A 16863-nucleotide genomic window follows, 5' to 3' on the forward strand; every position below is an offset into this window, starting at 1 on the left:
TCATTCTCATTCTTTCTCTTTCTTACCAATTTCCCTTCTCTCTCCTCTTTTTCCTTCTCCTTGAGCTGGGTTCTGCCTCACCCCTGTTCTCCCTCATCTGATCGACAAGAGGATATTGATTGGGAAGAGATGGGTCTGCCTGATAATAAGACTCTGAAATAAAAAAGAAAAGGGGATGGAGAAATAGTGGGATGGGGATAGATTGGGAGAAAAAGCGGTTTAAAGGAGAGGAGGGATGAAAGTGTGTTTTTCTTTGATATGGTTAACTAGCTTACTATTTCTCTGCTGGCTTGGAACTGAAAGAAAGCATATGATTCATGTCATGTATAACACACATGAACTCACACAGAAAGTATACTTCGGCACATGAACATACAGTTGGAAATAAACCCAGGATTGACTAGAGTGTGTGTGTGTGTGTGTGTGTGTGTGTGTGTGTGTGTGTGTGTGTGTGTGTCTGTGTGTCTGTGTGTCTGTGTGTCTGTGTCTGTGTGTGTGTGTGTGTGTGTGTTTGTGTTCCTTTGCCAATTCATGATAAGATGTTATTCAGCCAGTTTTTGAAACCATGTGCTACACAGACAATGTACACTCTTCACTTACCTTTCTCAATATACTGTTTATTTTTGCTGATGCGATGTTTCCTGAGTTTTCCTTTACAATTTCACATAAACAGCCGTGCTTTAAAAAAAAACAATTTGTGTCCATGTGTTTCAAGCTATTTCCTCTCCTCCTTCTCTTACTGTTTCCTATCTTAGATAAGACGTGTGAGTGTTCATTTTATATGCCAGGTAAGGGAGAAATTCTCCTTTCAAGTGAGCGACAGTTTGAGTGACAGCTTTTTTCAACACAGGCAGTGAAATGTGATGCGTACACAATTGTTTTCTTCACAGTGGCTCCAGCATCTTTTGTTGCAGCAGCCATGATTGTAAAGAAGGTGTTTATTATGAACTGTTTTTATCTATTTTTCCTCTACCTGTCTCTCTTTGTCTATCACTGCTCTGTTTTTAACCTGGAATGCTTCCGACTTGAACTCACCCCATCTTTTGCCTACCGCTCTCTGTGCAACTCTGTCTATACTCTATACCCACTTCCACATCTCACATGCTCTTTACATTTTGTGTTTCTGCTTTTCCGTGACCCCGCCACCCTCTTCCACACAGCCGGACGAGTTGACAAATGTCCTGGAAATCTGCAACATTGTCTTCACCAGCATGTTCACCTTGGAGATGATCTTAAAGCTGACCGCTTTTGGCTTCTTTGAGTACCTGAGGAACCCCTATAACATCTTTGACGGCATCATTGTCATCATCAGGTCTGCAATCTATAACATTATTTGCTGATTGTTATGTTTAATTGAATAAATGCGCTATAATATATATGCTCTCTGTTGTAGAGCCATTCTTTGTAATCATAACACAATCTCCATAAAATCATTCATTCAGAAATTAACTTTGTCCAAATGTCTAATTATACTGTACATCAAATGAGTTTCAAGATATACTCTCATCTCTCTTAACATAATCATAGTTACCATTCCAATCAGATTTTCCATCTTTTTTTGGTGTATTCCCCATGGAGCTTTACATAATAACACTACTTAGTTCATGAGACAAGTGTTTAATATAAAACTGTCTAGCAGCATAGGATAAAATATGTAAAATGCAACAGTATTCCTTATCCCACAGCTGTATGGATTTTGTATGGCGGTAAAACTGTGCAGCAGTGTGTTTTCTCAGAGTGTAAAAGATTTACTTACCCTCTCATCTAATCTTTTCTTATCTGGTCTTTGCCTTCTTGCTATTTAATTTTTATCTTCCTCTTCCCACATTTCTGTCAATTGTGACTAAATACATTTGAACTCTTTCTCCTTAAAATTCATTCACATCTTCCATCTTCTGACTTTATCATTATGTCTGTCATACATATGTCCACCCAATGCAACATACTTATAGTGTGTGTGTCACATACTTTACAGTGTGTGTGAGATCATCGGCCAGGCGGACGGCGGTCTGTCAGTGCTGAGGACCTTCAGGCTGCTCAGGGTCATCAAGCTGGTGAGGTTCATGCCTGCTCTGAGGAGGCAGCTGGTGGTACTGATGAAGACGATGGACAACGTAGCCACCTTCTGTATGCTGCTCATGCTTTTCATCTTCATCTTCAGGTAACAGAGGAGCAGAGGGGGCATGCATTTATATGAAATTCAGCGCAGAAAATATAGATTAGCAAGACAGAGAAGGAGGGACATATAAATAAGAATCTGTAGAATAGGAGAATAGAGATTTTGGGTGCATGTCTGTTTGTATGTCTATATTCATGTATATGAATACAGTACAGTGCCTGATAGTGTCGCAGCCTTAGACAGGTTGCATTGTTGCCACTCCGAAACTTTAAATACAAAAATAAGATGATTATATATCAAATTAAGATGAAATGTAGTGATTGAGCATAGTGCAGGCAGACATAGCCAAAGGCCTGAACACAGTCTGAGAAAAATAATAGGATTAGCTTCCAGTTATTGGAGATGCACCTCGTCTTTGCCCAAACCATGTCTCAGATATGTCATGGCTTTTCTCTGTTTGACCTGCCTTTCTGCTCCAGCGTTACTTTTTGCCATGAAGGTTATGATTACCTGTGTTTGTCTGTTCTGTAAATCCAACAGCATTATAAACCTTTCAGTTGCCATGAAATTAGACAGAAAGATGGGCTTTGAGCAAAAGAAAAGTGATTACAGCAAACTAACTATTTCACTGACAGCACAGACAGAAACTCATTCAAAATTTCAACAGCACACTAATAACTGGTTTGATTTGAAATTGACTTGTACTGTATGACTTTAGAGTATTTAAAAATTGTGAGCAGTGCACCATTAGCAATGGTTTGTCTTTACATGTAAAGGATCATGTGTAAAGAATCAGTGATGGAGAGGGTGAGCAGTACTAATGTTTTGCAAAATGATTCTATAAATAAATAAGTTAGAATTTAAACTCTGAAAACTGTAAAATAATAATTGATCTTAATCTTTCCTCTTATTAATCTTCCCAGTTTATGCACACACACATACACCTCCTCTGTTTACCCCCCTATTCCATGTCTGAAAGTGACAACCAAAAATGATTGTAAAGTTGGTAATAACACAATTATTGTTATTTGAAATTTTCACCATCATTGTTATGAGTGCAATAATGTTTACACAACAGATCTGAATACCATATCACAGCAGCATAATGCTATTCTTTGCTTTTACATATCTGTGTGTGACCTCAGATGTGTGTGTACTAATTGCCAGCCAGCTCTTTTATGCCTGCAGCACAGCTATCAGGCACAACTGTTCATCAAGACAAATGGCATCAGAGCTTTTAGCAAGCTAATGTTAGCTTGAGCAAGTGGCATTTACCTCATAGGATACATCTAACCATTGTAGCTTTTAGTAAGAAGTTAATGCACAGTGCCACTTAAGCTAAGACTTTGAAACCTTTACGTAATTGCTCAAGAGAAAGCGACAGTGAATGAGAATATTAACTGCTTTATCTTGATTTTACAGTCAAGTCACAACTGCAAACAGATGGAAGCAGATAAAAGAGAAAGAGCAGGAGAGAGGGAAATAGGAGAGTGAACGACAGTAAAAGGGCTTTTAATGAAGACTGTGTTGGATATGGTTTATGTTGATGATACACTTGCATTCATTTAATGTATGTGTGTTTGTTTTAAAATTAAAGCCTAGAACATAATTGTGTGAAAAGACAAAATATTTGTTTTATCATTTATTTTCTACTACTTTATTATTTATTCTCTTGTTTCATTCATTCAAATTTTGAATACAGTCAGATTTCACAAATGTAGAGCATATGACACGTACAGCACCAGTCAAATGTTTGTACACACCTTCCTATATTCTTGAATCAAAAAGTCTATTTCAATCTTATTCTATGATATCATGTGTCACTGAATTATTGGAAAAACCTTCTCATGTTGCAGTATCCTGGGGATGCATATCTTCGGTTGCAAGTTCAGTCTGAAGACAGAAGCGGGAGACACAGTGCCTGACAGGAAGAACTTTGACTCCCTGCTCTGGGCTATTGTCACTGTCTTTCAGGTACAGATAGTGTAATGACATCCCAAACACACCCACATCAACACACTTTTATTTCCCAAATGTGCTAGTGAACTTATTTTTTGCACCTTTATGCACGTTTGTGTGTGTACAGTATGTACTATATGTGTGTGTTCCTCCACTCTTTGTATATCTTTGCTGTAGATACTGACCCAGGAGGACTGGAACATGGTGTTGTACAACGGCATGGCATCCACCTCGCCTTGTGCTGCCCTCTACTTTGTAGCTCTTATGACTTTTGGAAACTACGTGCTCTTCAATTTACTGGTTGCCATCTTGGTAGAGGGTTTCCAAGCTGAGGTAAGACATGGGTACCCATCTTGGTTTAGGGCACCTTAAATGCATTTTTCTTTCATTTAAAAGTAGAGTCTGTCTTATACACCAGTGTGTCCAATACAGCAGTAAAATGCAGAGAGAGGTTGGATCTGGATATGATTATAGGTCTGTGAAAGGCTGTCCACGCTAAGGACAATAACTATGACAATAAAGATAATACACAAAAAAGATAAAACACATATGACCTATCAACAGAGGCTGCTGGCTCCCCTGTAGTTCACACCATCTTTGTCCTTCTTTTTATTATTAAAAAAATGTATGTAATGTACATATAATAACAATAATACATGAGAAATAAGATAGGATGAATATGAATCCTCAATAGTTTGTTAACACTGACCTAATTTGTATCAGTGAGTATCTACAAAAGCAAAAACAAAAGTTGGTACCAACTTTGCACCGAAAGAGAGATTTAGTTAAATTACTTCTTCTTTTATCACATATTACCTGGTTGAATTTACAATTTTTTTCTCAAGTTACAACTTCAGACTCTTTTATTTTAAAGCTCGGTTTGACAAGTGAAAAGCTTGGGAAGGAAATTGCCCCATAGTTGATTAATAAGGGGAGGTCAAACAATTAGCAGGTCCTATTAAAATTAACTTATGATTGATTAAGTTTTTCAACACTTTTACTCTTTCTTCCTCTATATTTTGTCTCACTTTCACAATACAGGGAGATGCAAACCGCTCTTACTCAGATGATGACAGGTCTTCCTGCAATTTTGAGGAGAATGATAAGCAGAAAGACACTCTGCATGTATCAGGTATGAAATACAGCTAGAAGCTTTATAGCCTTTTTTGGATTGATTTTTCTTTTGTTAATCAATTGAGATTAATGAGACCAACTTTAAACAAGCTATGTCTTGTATTGATTTTCATTCATCATAGCCTGACTGGACTTTTATTTCTAAAGTTGCTTGAACCTTGGAATATGCATTTCAATCAAATAATCTGGTTTTTCTTGTCTGAATCTTAAAATAACTGAATAAATTGCTCCTTTAAAAGTGATCTTTGAATCTCACACCACCATCTTGATATGTACTTAAATCTGACTGGCTAACAGAGCACCAACATGTGTGCTCTGAGGTAGAAGTATAACCACAGCAATAGACAGCCCCCCAGAAGGCTGCTGTGTCAGCTGATTCATTGTGCCTCAGGGTTTAAAAGTATTGCCTGCAGATTTCCACAACAAATATTGCTTAGCATCTTGTACCAGTCTGAAATGTAAGCTGCACAAACTTTAACAAATGCATGCCTAAAGCAACTTGTCCATCAACTCCCTCACCTCTTCTCCCAAAACTGAATTCACCAAGAACAAGCCAAGCATCATGCAGTATAGAGTAGCACTTAGCAGCACATTAGAGAGGCCTTCAATGATGTTTGGCCACACTTTTCCTCAGCCCAAATGTGCCTTTTAATTGTCAGTGTGCATGGAAAAAAAAAGTTAAAGTTCCTTCAGACCTTAGCACTTATGTTTGAAAATAGACAAACCACTGGCCATTACAAGCTCCTCTCTGGCTCCTTTACATTGATTTAGTGTCAACAAAAACTTTCTAAGTCGGCCATAATATTGTTTTAGGACTTCAATGTTTTAGAGTGATGGAAAATACCAAGTTCAGAGAGAAACAGCAAGAAAAGCAGGGAATACAGTCTTTTTTCTTTGACAACCTCCACTCATCCATCTTACCTGTTCTCTTCCTTCCCATTATTACCACATTCTTCCTAACTTCCTTCCTTTTTCTCCTCTCCACTCGCTCTTTTGTACAGACCCAAAGATCTGTACACTGACCCCTAATGGACACCTAGACTTGTCCCCACTGCCCGCCAGTCTGTTTCCAGGAGAGAGGCTGACCTTTGCTCTCGGATCCAGGAAGAACAGTGTTATTTCTCTTGGCAGGGCCAACCTGGAACAGAAGGCTGTGGTAAGCGGAGAGGACTGTAAAAAACATAGCCGCACTTTATTCGTTTTTGGTTGACTCCATCCATCCACCCTTGCATTCATCAATGACTGAGTTATTTATCTGAAAGCTATGTGTTACAGTAGATCACCCCAGTATTCATAGGTCCTTAATGGCATCATTCATCAGAAGCATATCAAAGATTTTATTTTTCTTTATGAATTTGCAAGGAAATTATATGCAACAGAAATTTCATTATTTTCAATTCAACAGACTATTTGATTAGCTAATTAAAGGACTCAGCTTATGTTTACACTGCTTTATTTTTCTTTAGAGTATGGCTAAGATGTACAGGAAAATGAAAGAGCCCTCTCTCTTTGTTTCTCAGTATCCAGGTCGGAGTTACAACAATTGGGGCCGCCCACTGGCTCCCCAGCCTCAGGCCTTGTGGGCCCGTCGTTCCAGTTGGAACAGCCTAGTAGGATGCCGTCCTTGCTCCTCTTCATCTCCCTCTGCTAGTCCAGCCTTCACACCCACCTCTGCAAGGCCTTTCTATGGCTACGGCCTAGGCAGCCTGGGAGGGGTGGTTGGAGGAAGCCTTCGTATCCGGGGCCCTCGTGCCTCTTCACCGACCCCGCACGAGGAGGAGTCTCTTCTCTCTCCTCCTGCTGTTGCTCCCAATGCTCTTCACCTTCCCCATCCTATGCTCTCGGGCCATTTTGTACCCAGGAGGGATCGCAGAGCTCTATCGCTAGAGCTGCCCCACCTGCTACAGGTCCCAGGAGCCCCACACCCTCCACCACCACCACCACACCACTTGCTGCCCCAAAGGAAGAAGAGCTTCTCTGGGGGGATGATAATCACTGGAGGTGGTGGCGGTGGGCTTGATAGCCTGGGTGGCTTAGTGGGGGTTCACCAAGACTGTAATGGGAAGACTCCACTGTCACAGCTTCTCCAGCCCCCTACTAGACACCCGATTGAGCAGGCTGGAGGGGCAAACAATCAGGGCCAGTTGATGGCTGAGGTCTTCCCCCAGGTTAACACACGCACCAAGGACCAGGAGGACCTGGATGATGATATTGAATATGTAAGTCACGTTATATATGTGCTATAAAAGGTATTATAATAATAACAACATTGGGAAAAGCTTGGTGAGTAAGAGAAGTAATGTTGTGCAACCAATTTACTATGAAGCACCATAAGAATCACAGAGAAAGTATTTAACAGTGTTGGAAAAGAACAAAGACACACAATATATGCTTGGGATTCTCAGTAACCCAACCATTAGCTACTGTGTTAAAGTACAACATTTTACACATGTAATAATCTCCCACTCTCTTGTGCAGGATTTTCAAGTACTTTGTATAAAGCCTGCACTCCCTATCACCTGGGCCTCATGGGAGTCCCATTGTTTTCATTGTAAACAAGTCTGTGTACGAGTGAAACAAGGTTAATTAGAAAGGACTATTTAGACAGCGGGGGAGAGAGCTATACAGATGGTAATTTTGGGAGATGCTCTGAGCTGTTACTATAGAATTGTTTCAATTTCGTAAATAATTTAAATAGAGAGTCTAAACAGGCAGTTTCTCTGTGCAACTCTCTATTTTGTGTTTACTACATGATTATATTATGCATGGCGTATGGGCTCCTATTGTCTATGCATGCTCTGATGTGTGTATTCTTTGTTGCAGAGCTTGTGCTTCCGCATCCAGAAGATGTTAGAAGCGTACAGACCAGACTGGTGTGAGACCAGAGAGGACTGGTCTATCTTCCTATTCTCCCCACAGAACAAGTGAGTCCCCTTTATCCCTTGCTCCACTTTTTCTTTAGTGATGAAGTGACTCGACCGCATCAACAGATTTAAAATGCGTGCTGTTTTGTAGCCAAAATCCCAACAGCCTCTCGTACAAACAGTATAATAGCTGGCCACAGGACATATCTCACCAAAACAATATCAAAAATGGGCTGCCATATTTTGTTCCCCACCTCATCAATAGGAAGGACAGGTTGCCAAGCTTCCACAGAGAGGAACTACATTAGAGTATTGATCGCCACCTTGCAAATGACAAAGGGATATTTTCTACCGCCTCTTGTCCTGTTAGAGAGCGAGAAACAGGCCTTTGGGGGGTAAATTTAATACTATAGGCAACTCATTAAATTGCCGCATTAACTTGCAGCGATGTTGTGCTACAATCTACACAGGAAAGGTTTGAATAGACACAGTTGAGTGAGTTTTAATAAAAGGCATTTAAATGTCTCCAAAACAGTTTAGAATAAAATCGATCCTTCTTCTTTTCGTTTTATTCTGTTTATTTCCACCCTTTCCAATAAACACTGTAGCGAAGATATTTAATTGCTTTTTGGCAGCACACACTGAGTCATATGCTAAGTTTTGAAATTCATATTCAGTATACTGTACGTCTTATCCCTTTCTGTCTCTCTTGGTGTGTCTCTTTCTCTTTTATCTCTCTCTATTGCGTCCTCCCACCAGACCACTGTCCTCAGGAGTCTGGTGCTTCTGAGAGTGTTGTTAATGTAATTTGTTTTGAATTAGGAGTGATGTAAACAGGGGCTGAATGAAGCTATTTACTCAGCAAGATAGGAAAGAGCTCCCATGCACTGATAGGGAACTTGGCTCCTGTTCTGCTTGAATGTAGGGGGAAGAGTGGTCCCACCCATTTCTTCCACCTCTTTTTGGCTGTATTACAAATGCAATGCCTATTTAAACTTGTCTCTCATTGCCCTCCACCCTCCTCTCTTTATCTGTAACTCATTCCTACTGTACACCCCTCTTCTTTCCTCCTCTTCTCCACTTACCCCCAGGTTCAGACAGATATGCCAGTCCATCATAGCCCACAAGCTGTTTGACTATGTGGTGTTGGCATTCATCTTCTCCAACTGCATCACAGTGGCTCTGGAGAGGCCCAAGATACTACAGGGCAGCTTGGTAAATGCATCTGATATGTGTATGTGAATGTCTGGTGTGTGTGTAGAAGGTACAGCTCCTTTTGTGTGGTAGCTTTTTGTATTCTCCCAGGATGAATTCTGTTTTATTATCTAAAAGGTGCTTTAAGAAAGGTTTTATTACCCCTAATTGCCCCCATCCTCTCTTTTTGACTGTCAATCTTGCTGTTTGTCTGTCTTTCTCTCTCTTGCTTCAGGAAAGAGTCTTTCTCACCATCTCCAACTACATCTTTACTGCCATCTTTGTGAGCGAGATGACACTCAAGGTAACGTTTTACAACCTGTCTCTATTACTGCCGGTGACCCCTGAGTGTAGTGTACAAACTACAGAGATGCATCTTTTTTGTCTGTCTCCTCCCATGTCTCCCTGCTTGTCTCTCTCACAGAATTGAGGTTGACTCAGTGCTCCCACAGCCAGCCCTTTCCCTTCTTTCTTGGCAATTCCCATCTTCCTTTCAGAGAATAGAGCAATTAAGCAATGTCATTAATTAGTGGCTAGTCTCTTCTTATGGATGCAGTCCATCTCCTGCACTCCCCCACACTCTCTCTCCTTCTGTCCTCTCTGATGTTGACTGCTTCTTTTTTAAATCTGTTTTTCCACTTCCATAGGGTCCCTCTATACTCACCAGTGCTTTTTCAGACTCTCAATCTCTCTTCTTTCCCCATCTTTTCTTTCTTTTATCCGCCCCCTAACCCCCCAACCCCTCATAGTCTCTGTATTCACAGCAAGAGACTTTGGCACAAGTGGGCCATCAATTATGCACTCCCACAATCAATTATTAACCAATCACAGCTCGTCAATGAGCCACAGGCTTGTCAGCCCCCTGGCCGAGCTGTACACGTCTCCCTCTGTGTCTCTGTCTGTCTGAGCCTTGTGCATCTCAATAGTGTGTGTTGTTGTGTGTTTGTTTGTGTAGCATTAATCTCTCTCTAGGACTCCACCACAGAGTTTAGTGTTATGTACAAAGTGCAGCCAAATAAAAGGCACCACACAGCAGGGTTGAGGAATTGGTCAGCATGCTACCTCACTTTTAGCGTGATATTTCATAAGGCAGCTTCAGACACAATGTAGCACTTGCCAAAATCCATTCTGTAATTCTAATGATTGTAGCTGTATTAATATGCAATGCAATTTCTCATGCTCTTTTTTATTTAAAAAAGATAGATTATTATAGATCAATAGATGAGAAACAGATTAAAATAATAGAATAATAGAAAGTTTTTGAACATTCAGTTTACTTTTTGTCATTGAGGTCAGTTTACATTTTGGCATTTAGACCCAAGATGTTTGCCAAGCACTGATCTTTCAACCATCTTGATAAGTTTGCATGCTAATCCCCACAGTCTCTCTGATGTAAACAGCTTCAAATGTCAGTTGCAGATTTTTGCCCAAGCAGGCGTGATGCTCCCATGGCTGCTTAGCAAAACACAAAACCCGGCTCTGTGCACGTGTATTACATTGCCTGTACAACATCCATCACTCACTCTTGAACTCACAACGTGGTGAAGTATCTTCACATGTCAAATAAGCTTTTGATAAGGCAAAGACAAAGGCATTGGGGCTATTACTGCACCCCTGGATATTGAACATACTGTTACCTGTGCTCTCCTTACAGTGATGCATGTGATGACACGCGTGAGAGAGAAAGAGAGAGAGAGAGAGAGAGAGAGAGAGAGAAAGAGAAAAAGAGAGATTTAAGGATGTGTAAAACATGTCTAGTTAGTGTCGACAGCCTGTTGACCTACACCTGGTGACTATCATCCTCTTGCTCTTTTAGTTTCAGTGTTTTCTTAGACAAAAATCTTGTTATTGTGTTTCATTTGCCATATGGCAGACTTGTAGTCCATGTTTTAATACTTTGCTTTACCTATTTTCTCCTCACATACTCAGGTGGTTTCCATGGGTCTGTATGTGGGTGAACAGGCTTATTTGCGGAGCAGCTGGAACATTCTGGATGGATTCCTGGTCTTTGTGTCTTTGATTGATATTGTTGTATCCATGGCGGGTGGGGCTAAGATCCTGGGTGTACTTAGAGTACTCAGGCTGCTCAGAACATTGCGTCCCCTCAGGTAAGGACAAAGCACTGCAGTTTTTGAACGTGTTTGTAGATCATTTGCATCTGTGGATAATCATGTTATGAAGTATGACAGCTCTGCTACTTGTGTGTACAGATTTATCTTCACAATTTCACACGAGTTCAAAATGTCATTCTCGAATAAAAAACATTGAATGCTCAGTGCCCCAGACGGATCAAAAATCTATTTGAAAATGTATTCAACAATCTTAACAGCAGACTGAAAATGTGACTGTAAATAATCAATTAAATCACTTTCAATTTTCCTTCTGGCCACTCCTGCCCCCCCCTCATGAATTATAAAGTCTTTTGAGCTAATCACTGCAATTTTCAAGATGCTTAAATAGAGCAATGGCATTCACCATTCCCAGCATCTGAGATATTGCACGTTTTAGAGAGGCTGTGAAAGAGCATTGTAAGAAATACATTTATATACACAATCTACTTCTTATACATGTTTGTTACTCCACTTGTATCCCTTTCATTTTTGATTTTCTTATTCTACACTTAATCCTGTGCTTCCTTTAGAGTGATTAGCAGAGCTCCAGGTCTGAAGCTGGTGGTGGAGACCCTCATCACTTCGCTCAAACCCATTGGCAACATCGTCCTCATCTGCTGTGCTTTCTTCATCATCTTTGGCATTCTTGGTGTTCAGGTAGGGAACGACTGACCTGCTGTGTTTAATAATGATGATAACACATACTTCTGGATCCAAATTTAATTGTCTCTCTCAGTTAAAATCTCATTGTCTTTCCAGTCTTTCATCATTGAACAACATTATTCAGCTGGTGGGATCTTTGACCAGCTTATTATTTCACTCAATATCACCATTTCATCTCATCAGAGGGGCTTACTAAGGCTTATTTGTCTGTTCTTTTTATGAAAGTGGTCAGACAGCATCAAAAGCCTGTCTCATTATTCTTCTATTGACAGCTGTTTAAAGGCAAATTCTTCTACTGCTTTGGTCCTGATGTCAAAAACATCACCAATAAGTCCGACTGTCTGCAAGCCAACTACAAGTGGGTCCACCATAAGTACAACTTTGACAATCTCGGACAGGTTAGTCTCATGTGTGTTTCCTGCACGTATAGGGTGTGCATAATGTTTGTTATTGGAATGTATAACAGCACATAATTTGATAGGTAACAGTTTTCCTTATTGTGTCTGTTTCCTGCCAATTGTTGTCTAGGCTCTGATGTCCCTGTTTGTACTCGCCTCAAAGGATGGCTGGGTGAACATCATGTATCATGGTCTGGATGCTGTGGGTGTGGACCAACAGGTATCCACATATAGCTGCACAACAACAAATGTTATTATTACATTTACTGATATCATAGAGAAGGAAGATATTATTCAGGATTTGTCCATAATGCAATGCAACAGAAAAACTGCTTATGCATACATAACAGTGGAATGTCCAAACTACCAAAAACTGACTGTTTCTTTAGGCATGATTCACATTTAAATCTTACATTTTTATCTGTCTAATTCATTGTTTCCTTCCCTCTATTTTCTGTTTTCATCCTCATCGACCTCCCATCTGCATCTCCTCACATCATTTTACATCTAATATAATCACATCACAAACAAATACGCACACCACTCCAACTCCAGCCGGTGACCAACAACAACCCATGGATGCTGCTGTATTTCATCTCCTTCCTCCTCATCGTCAGCTTCTTCGTCCTCAACATGTTTGTTGGCGTGGTGGTGGAGAACTTTCACAAGTGCCGCCAACACCAAGAGGTGGAGGAGGCCAAGAGGCGAGAGGAGAAGCGTCAGCGGCGCATGGAAAAGAAGAGGAGAAGTAAGAGAGAAGAATGAGTGGAGAGGAATAGTAGAGATGAGATAGGAGTGTGGAAGAGGTTAAAGCTGGAAGAGAATTTTAAAAAAAGAGGCATATGAGCTGTTAAAGGAGGAGACAGAAATAGTTTGAGAGGGATAGAAAAAAGAGGGAGGAAGATAGTTCCTAGTATAGTTGTATAAACATTCATCATAAAACAACATGATACAATAACACAAAAACACAAAGTGCCTGAAAACAAGGACCCCAATAGCTCATTCTACCTCCATTGTTAATATGACACATGTCATGACACACAAGAATCACTTTCTATCAGTGTGTAGAGCTGTGATCAACACTGAAGGAAATGTGTGCTGTGGAAAGAGAAATGGGAATAGAGGGAACAGATAGATGGGAACACACACAATAATAAACACACAAACAGCTAGTATCATTATTGTTAATATACTATGCAGTCTGATATTTTTATCTGCTGATAGGGATTTCAGCTTGATCACAGCACTTTGATCAAGCACTCAATGTTGAAGCAGGTCCTCCTTGGGAAAATCTTCTACTACACAGGAGGTGATCTCCTGTTCATTTATAGAAGCAACAAAATCAGCTTGTTTGGAATTGGCTGAAAATAGTAGTAATAAGTCTTGCTTGTTTTTTTAGAAATAACCCAAATATCAGATACAAATAAGATACATTTGAAAATCTTGTTGATATATTTTTCCACCAACAGAGGCTCAGAAGCTGCCCTACTATTCCAGCTATGGCAACATACGCCTGATGATCCACACACTGTGCACAAACCACTACCTGGACCTCATCATCACCTTCATCATCTGCATCAACGTCATCACCATGTCCCTCGAGCACTACAATCAGCCTCATGTAAGATGGAATGTTTATCTGTGTGTGTGTAAAGATGTGTGTCTGTATAGGAGAGGAAGTGGGCACAGGTACTGCTCTGTATTGTACTCGCATTTATGTATCGTAATTTCCGGACTATTAAGGTGCCTACATTGAAACAAAGGAACTTTACACAGCCTTTAAAGTGATGGTTTGGCGTAATTTCGACCTAGCGTCATATGCACCATGAGGTCTATCTAATATAAAACAATGGAGTTAGAGCCATCAGCTGAATTGCTTAGTACAGGTGCTAACAGGACCACCAGTGTATCTCGTAAATTCCCCCACTATTGGAAAGTTTGTAAGTACACCAGGAGTTTATTAAAATAACCTGATGGCTTTTACTCTGCTGCTACTGCTAAAGCTGTAAACATCGTCAAAATATCGTGCGATCACTGAAATACCGTGTGGTCGTGTGATATTTGCACGAAGCTTGTGAAACTGGGAAAAATCCATAAATTAGTCGTGTCATTGTTTAAGCCGTGAGGTTCAAAGCGTGGGAACAAAGTAGCGGCTTATAGTCCAGAAATTACGGTAATTACTTTTAGCACCTCAAGCTCCTTTTCCATAAAATATGCACGAAAACAGGCAGATCCCTATGAGGTCCATCCCAGTAAGAGGAACTTATTTTGGGTATTTATGCACTCAGTATTTAATTTCTATCAAATCTTTGTGGCCTTTTTCCTGCACTCCACTACAGCAGCATCTTAAAAAGACCCAGTGATAACTGACTGGACAACCACCATGCCATACCATACCACCGGCATGTGTTGTGAGTAGTTGCAGTCCATAAAAAGGAGCTGTGATTGCACTGCTGATTTGATGTGGGTTTCTATGGCGTTTAATTAGTCTAAGTCTTAGAGCGCTCATAAAAACCAGGCACGCGCATACGAGTGTACAGAACAGTATCCACATGCTCACGAGGGAGCATTTCTGCCCTGCCAGGATATAGAACATATCTGTGAGCAGAAAAACCTTCCTTGTGATGGAGCATTTCTGCTCTGTGTGCAGAAACACGGTCCTGCAAGCATGGGGCTGTGAGGAGCACAAGCCCAACCCTCCCTCTGTGCTTGCAGCTGCTCAACACTCACTCACTTGTCAAGTTGACTTTTGAGACTTAGGAGGCAGGATTGGAATAGACTGCGGCTGATGTCTCTGCCAATTTAATTGGTCACTTTGAATATTGACCATGATCTTTGATTGACTTTTTTTTTGACCACTGACAGTCAAGGATTGGCAGTTGCCTGAAAGAACAGTCATTTCAACTCTAAGCTGGATAGAAGAAGTGAAAACAGTCAAAGTTTTGATATGTTCTGTGGCCCAAGAACACCATTGTGAAAGAGACTGTTGACAGGACACCTCAAACTGCAACCGAGAAAAGTGATTTAAAACCTGCAATGTTATCACAATGTTAAGTCTATGAGCCGAGCAGGAATTCGCTGGCAGGGCCAGAGGGAGGAACACTGCTGCTCATATATTCAGTGGGCCGCATAACGCAGAAGCAAACCTGGAAGCTATAAACTTTTTGCGCATATGCACCAGCCAAGCGACTTCTATTGGACTGAATGGTGAATGGTCTGGTATCCACTCTTATAATACATGACTTCAGCCCAAGCAGGAAGCTCCCAGTCTGAAAAGTGAAGACAGTGCAGAAGTGCCTTAAACCTGCATTATTTCTAATGGCCAGGTGACACTACTGATTGCAGAAAGAAGTTAGATTGTGTGGAAGCCTGAGAGTAAATATATACGTCTCACTTGATTTATAAACTCAGTAAACAGATTCATAAATAAATATACTTCAGGGTGTGGCAATGTTGTGACTGACAATCGATTCCACAGCCGCTATTTCAGTGGGTTTTCATTGACAAAAGTTAATGTTACATTTTGTCCAACTAAAAAGTCTTAAACATTCAGTTGTACTAAACGTCCTTCTAAGGTTGAGTTCTATCGCTCATTCACGTCAATGATATAATGTCACTGTGTGACAAGCTAGAACCACTGATCTGATTAGTCGATTAATCGTTTCAATAATCGATGACTAGTCGACTATCAAAATAGTCGTTAGTTGCAGCCCTAGGCTTATTTATTTTTCAGGAAGTTGGCAACCCTAGGCAATGGTCAAATCAAGACAGCTATGGTCAAATCGCCAAACTTGAGGACGCTTGAAATGGCAGTCCACAAACCAATCGGTGATGTCATGGTGACTATGACCCCATTTCTTTTATAGTCTGTGGTCCATTCCTGTCTCCAAAATCTCACATGTCAATTTGACAAGGGAGCAAGTGTTGACTACCAGCATGTAGGGAGGGTTGAGCTCACACTCTCTGTGCTTGCGGGACTGTATTTGTGCACATGGAGCAGAAATGCTCACTCTCCTTTCTACTTGCAGATGTTCTGTGCACTCCTATCATGTGCACGTACCTGCATTTCATGTGCACTGGTTTTGAGACAATTTCAACGCCATTGTTGCTGTCAGAGTGTTAGTTGTAGAGTACATATCTGTCCATTCATGTGTGATAAATAGGTTTAAAAGCCTTTTTGCAATGGGAAGAAAAGTGATTATACTTATAAGATAAGATGCCTGTTTGACCTTTAAAATGGAGCAAGTTTTCTCAAACTGACTGAGCATCAGATATGGGTCTCGGCTGTATTTATCAGCTGTTGGTCCTGACATTTGACAGCCTCCCACTTGTTAGAAGCTCATACTTTACAGCTTTATCTATGGAAGGAGAAAACAGCAAGCAAAATAATTACCAATCTCTGCAGTAACAGGAAGCTAGAC

At 40.6% G+C, this 16863-nt stretch overlaps 1 protein-coding gene across 1 annotated transcript in view; it reads left to right on the top strand.

The window, feature by feature from the left end:
• LOC128378982 (voltage-dependent T-type calcium channel subunit alpha-1I-like) overlaps window positions 1-16863 on the top strand; it is a 112280-nt gene that overhangs the window by 68769 nt on the left and 26648 nt on the right. Inside the window, exons 10-25 of the mRNA XM_053338576.1 lie at window positions 1161-1312; window positions 1976-2161; window positions 3976-4093; window positions 4256-4411; window positions 5120-5210; window positions 6214-6368; window positions 6733-7431; window positions 8036-8136; window positions 9168-9291; window positions 9506-9574; window positions 11200-11378; window positions 11912-12038; window positions 12317-12442; window positions 12573-12662; window positions 12998-13190; window positions 13912-14063. Of these exons, the coding sequence (XP_053194551.1) occupies window positions 1161-1312; window positions 1976-2161; window positions 3976-4093; window positions 4256-4411; window positions 5120-5210; window positions 6214-6368; window positions 6733-7431; window positions 8036-8136; window positions 9168-9291; window positions 9506-9574; window positions 11200-11378; window positions 11912-12038; window positions 12317-12442; window positions 12573-12662; window positions 12998-13190; window positions 13912-14063 (2718 nt within the window). The remainder of the gene's footprint in view (window positions 1-1160; window positions 1313-1975; window positions 2162-3975; window positions 4094-4255; window positions 4412-5119; window positions 5211-6213; window positions 6369-6732; window positions 7432-8035; window positions 8137-9167; window positions 9292-9505; window positions 9575-11199; window positions 11379-11911; window positions 12039-12316; window positions 12443-12572; window positions 12663-12997; window positions 13191-13911; window positions 14064-16863) is intronic.

This window comes from Scomber japonicus, chromosome 18 (genome assembly GCF_027409825.1).
Source record: "Scomber japonicus isolate fScoJap1 chromosome 18, fScoJap1.pri, whole genome shotgun sequence".
Classification (NCBI taxonomy): domain Eukaryota; kingdom Metazoa; phylum Chordata; class Actinopteri; order Scombriformes; family Scombridae; genus Scomber; species Scomber japonicus.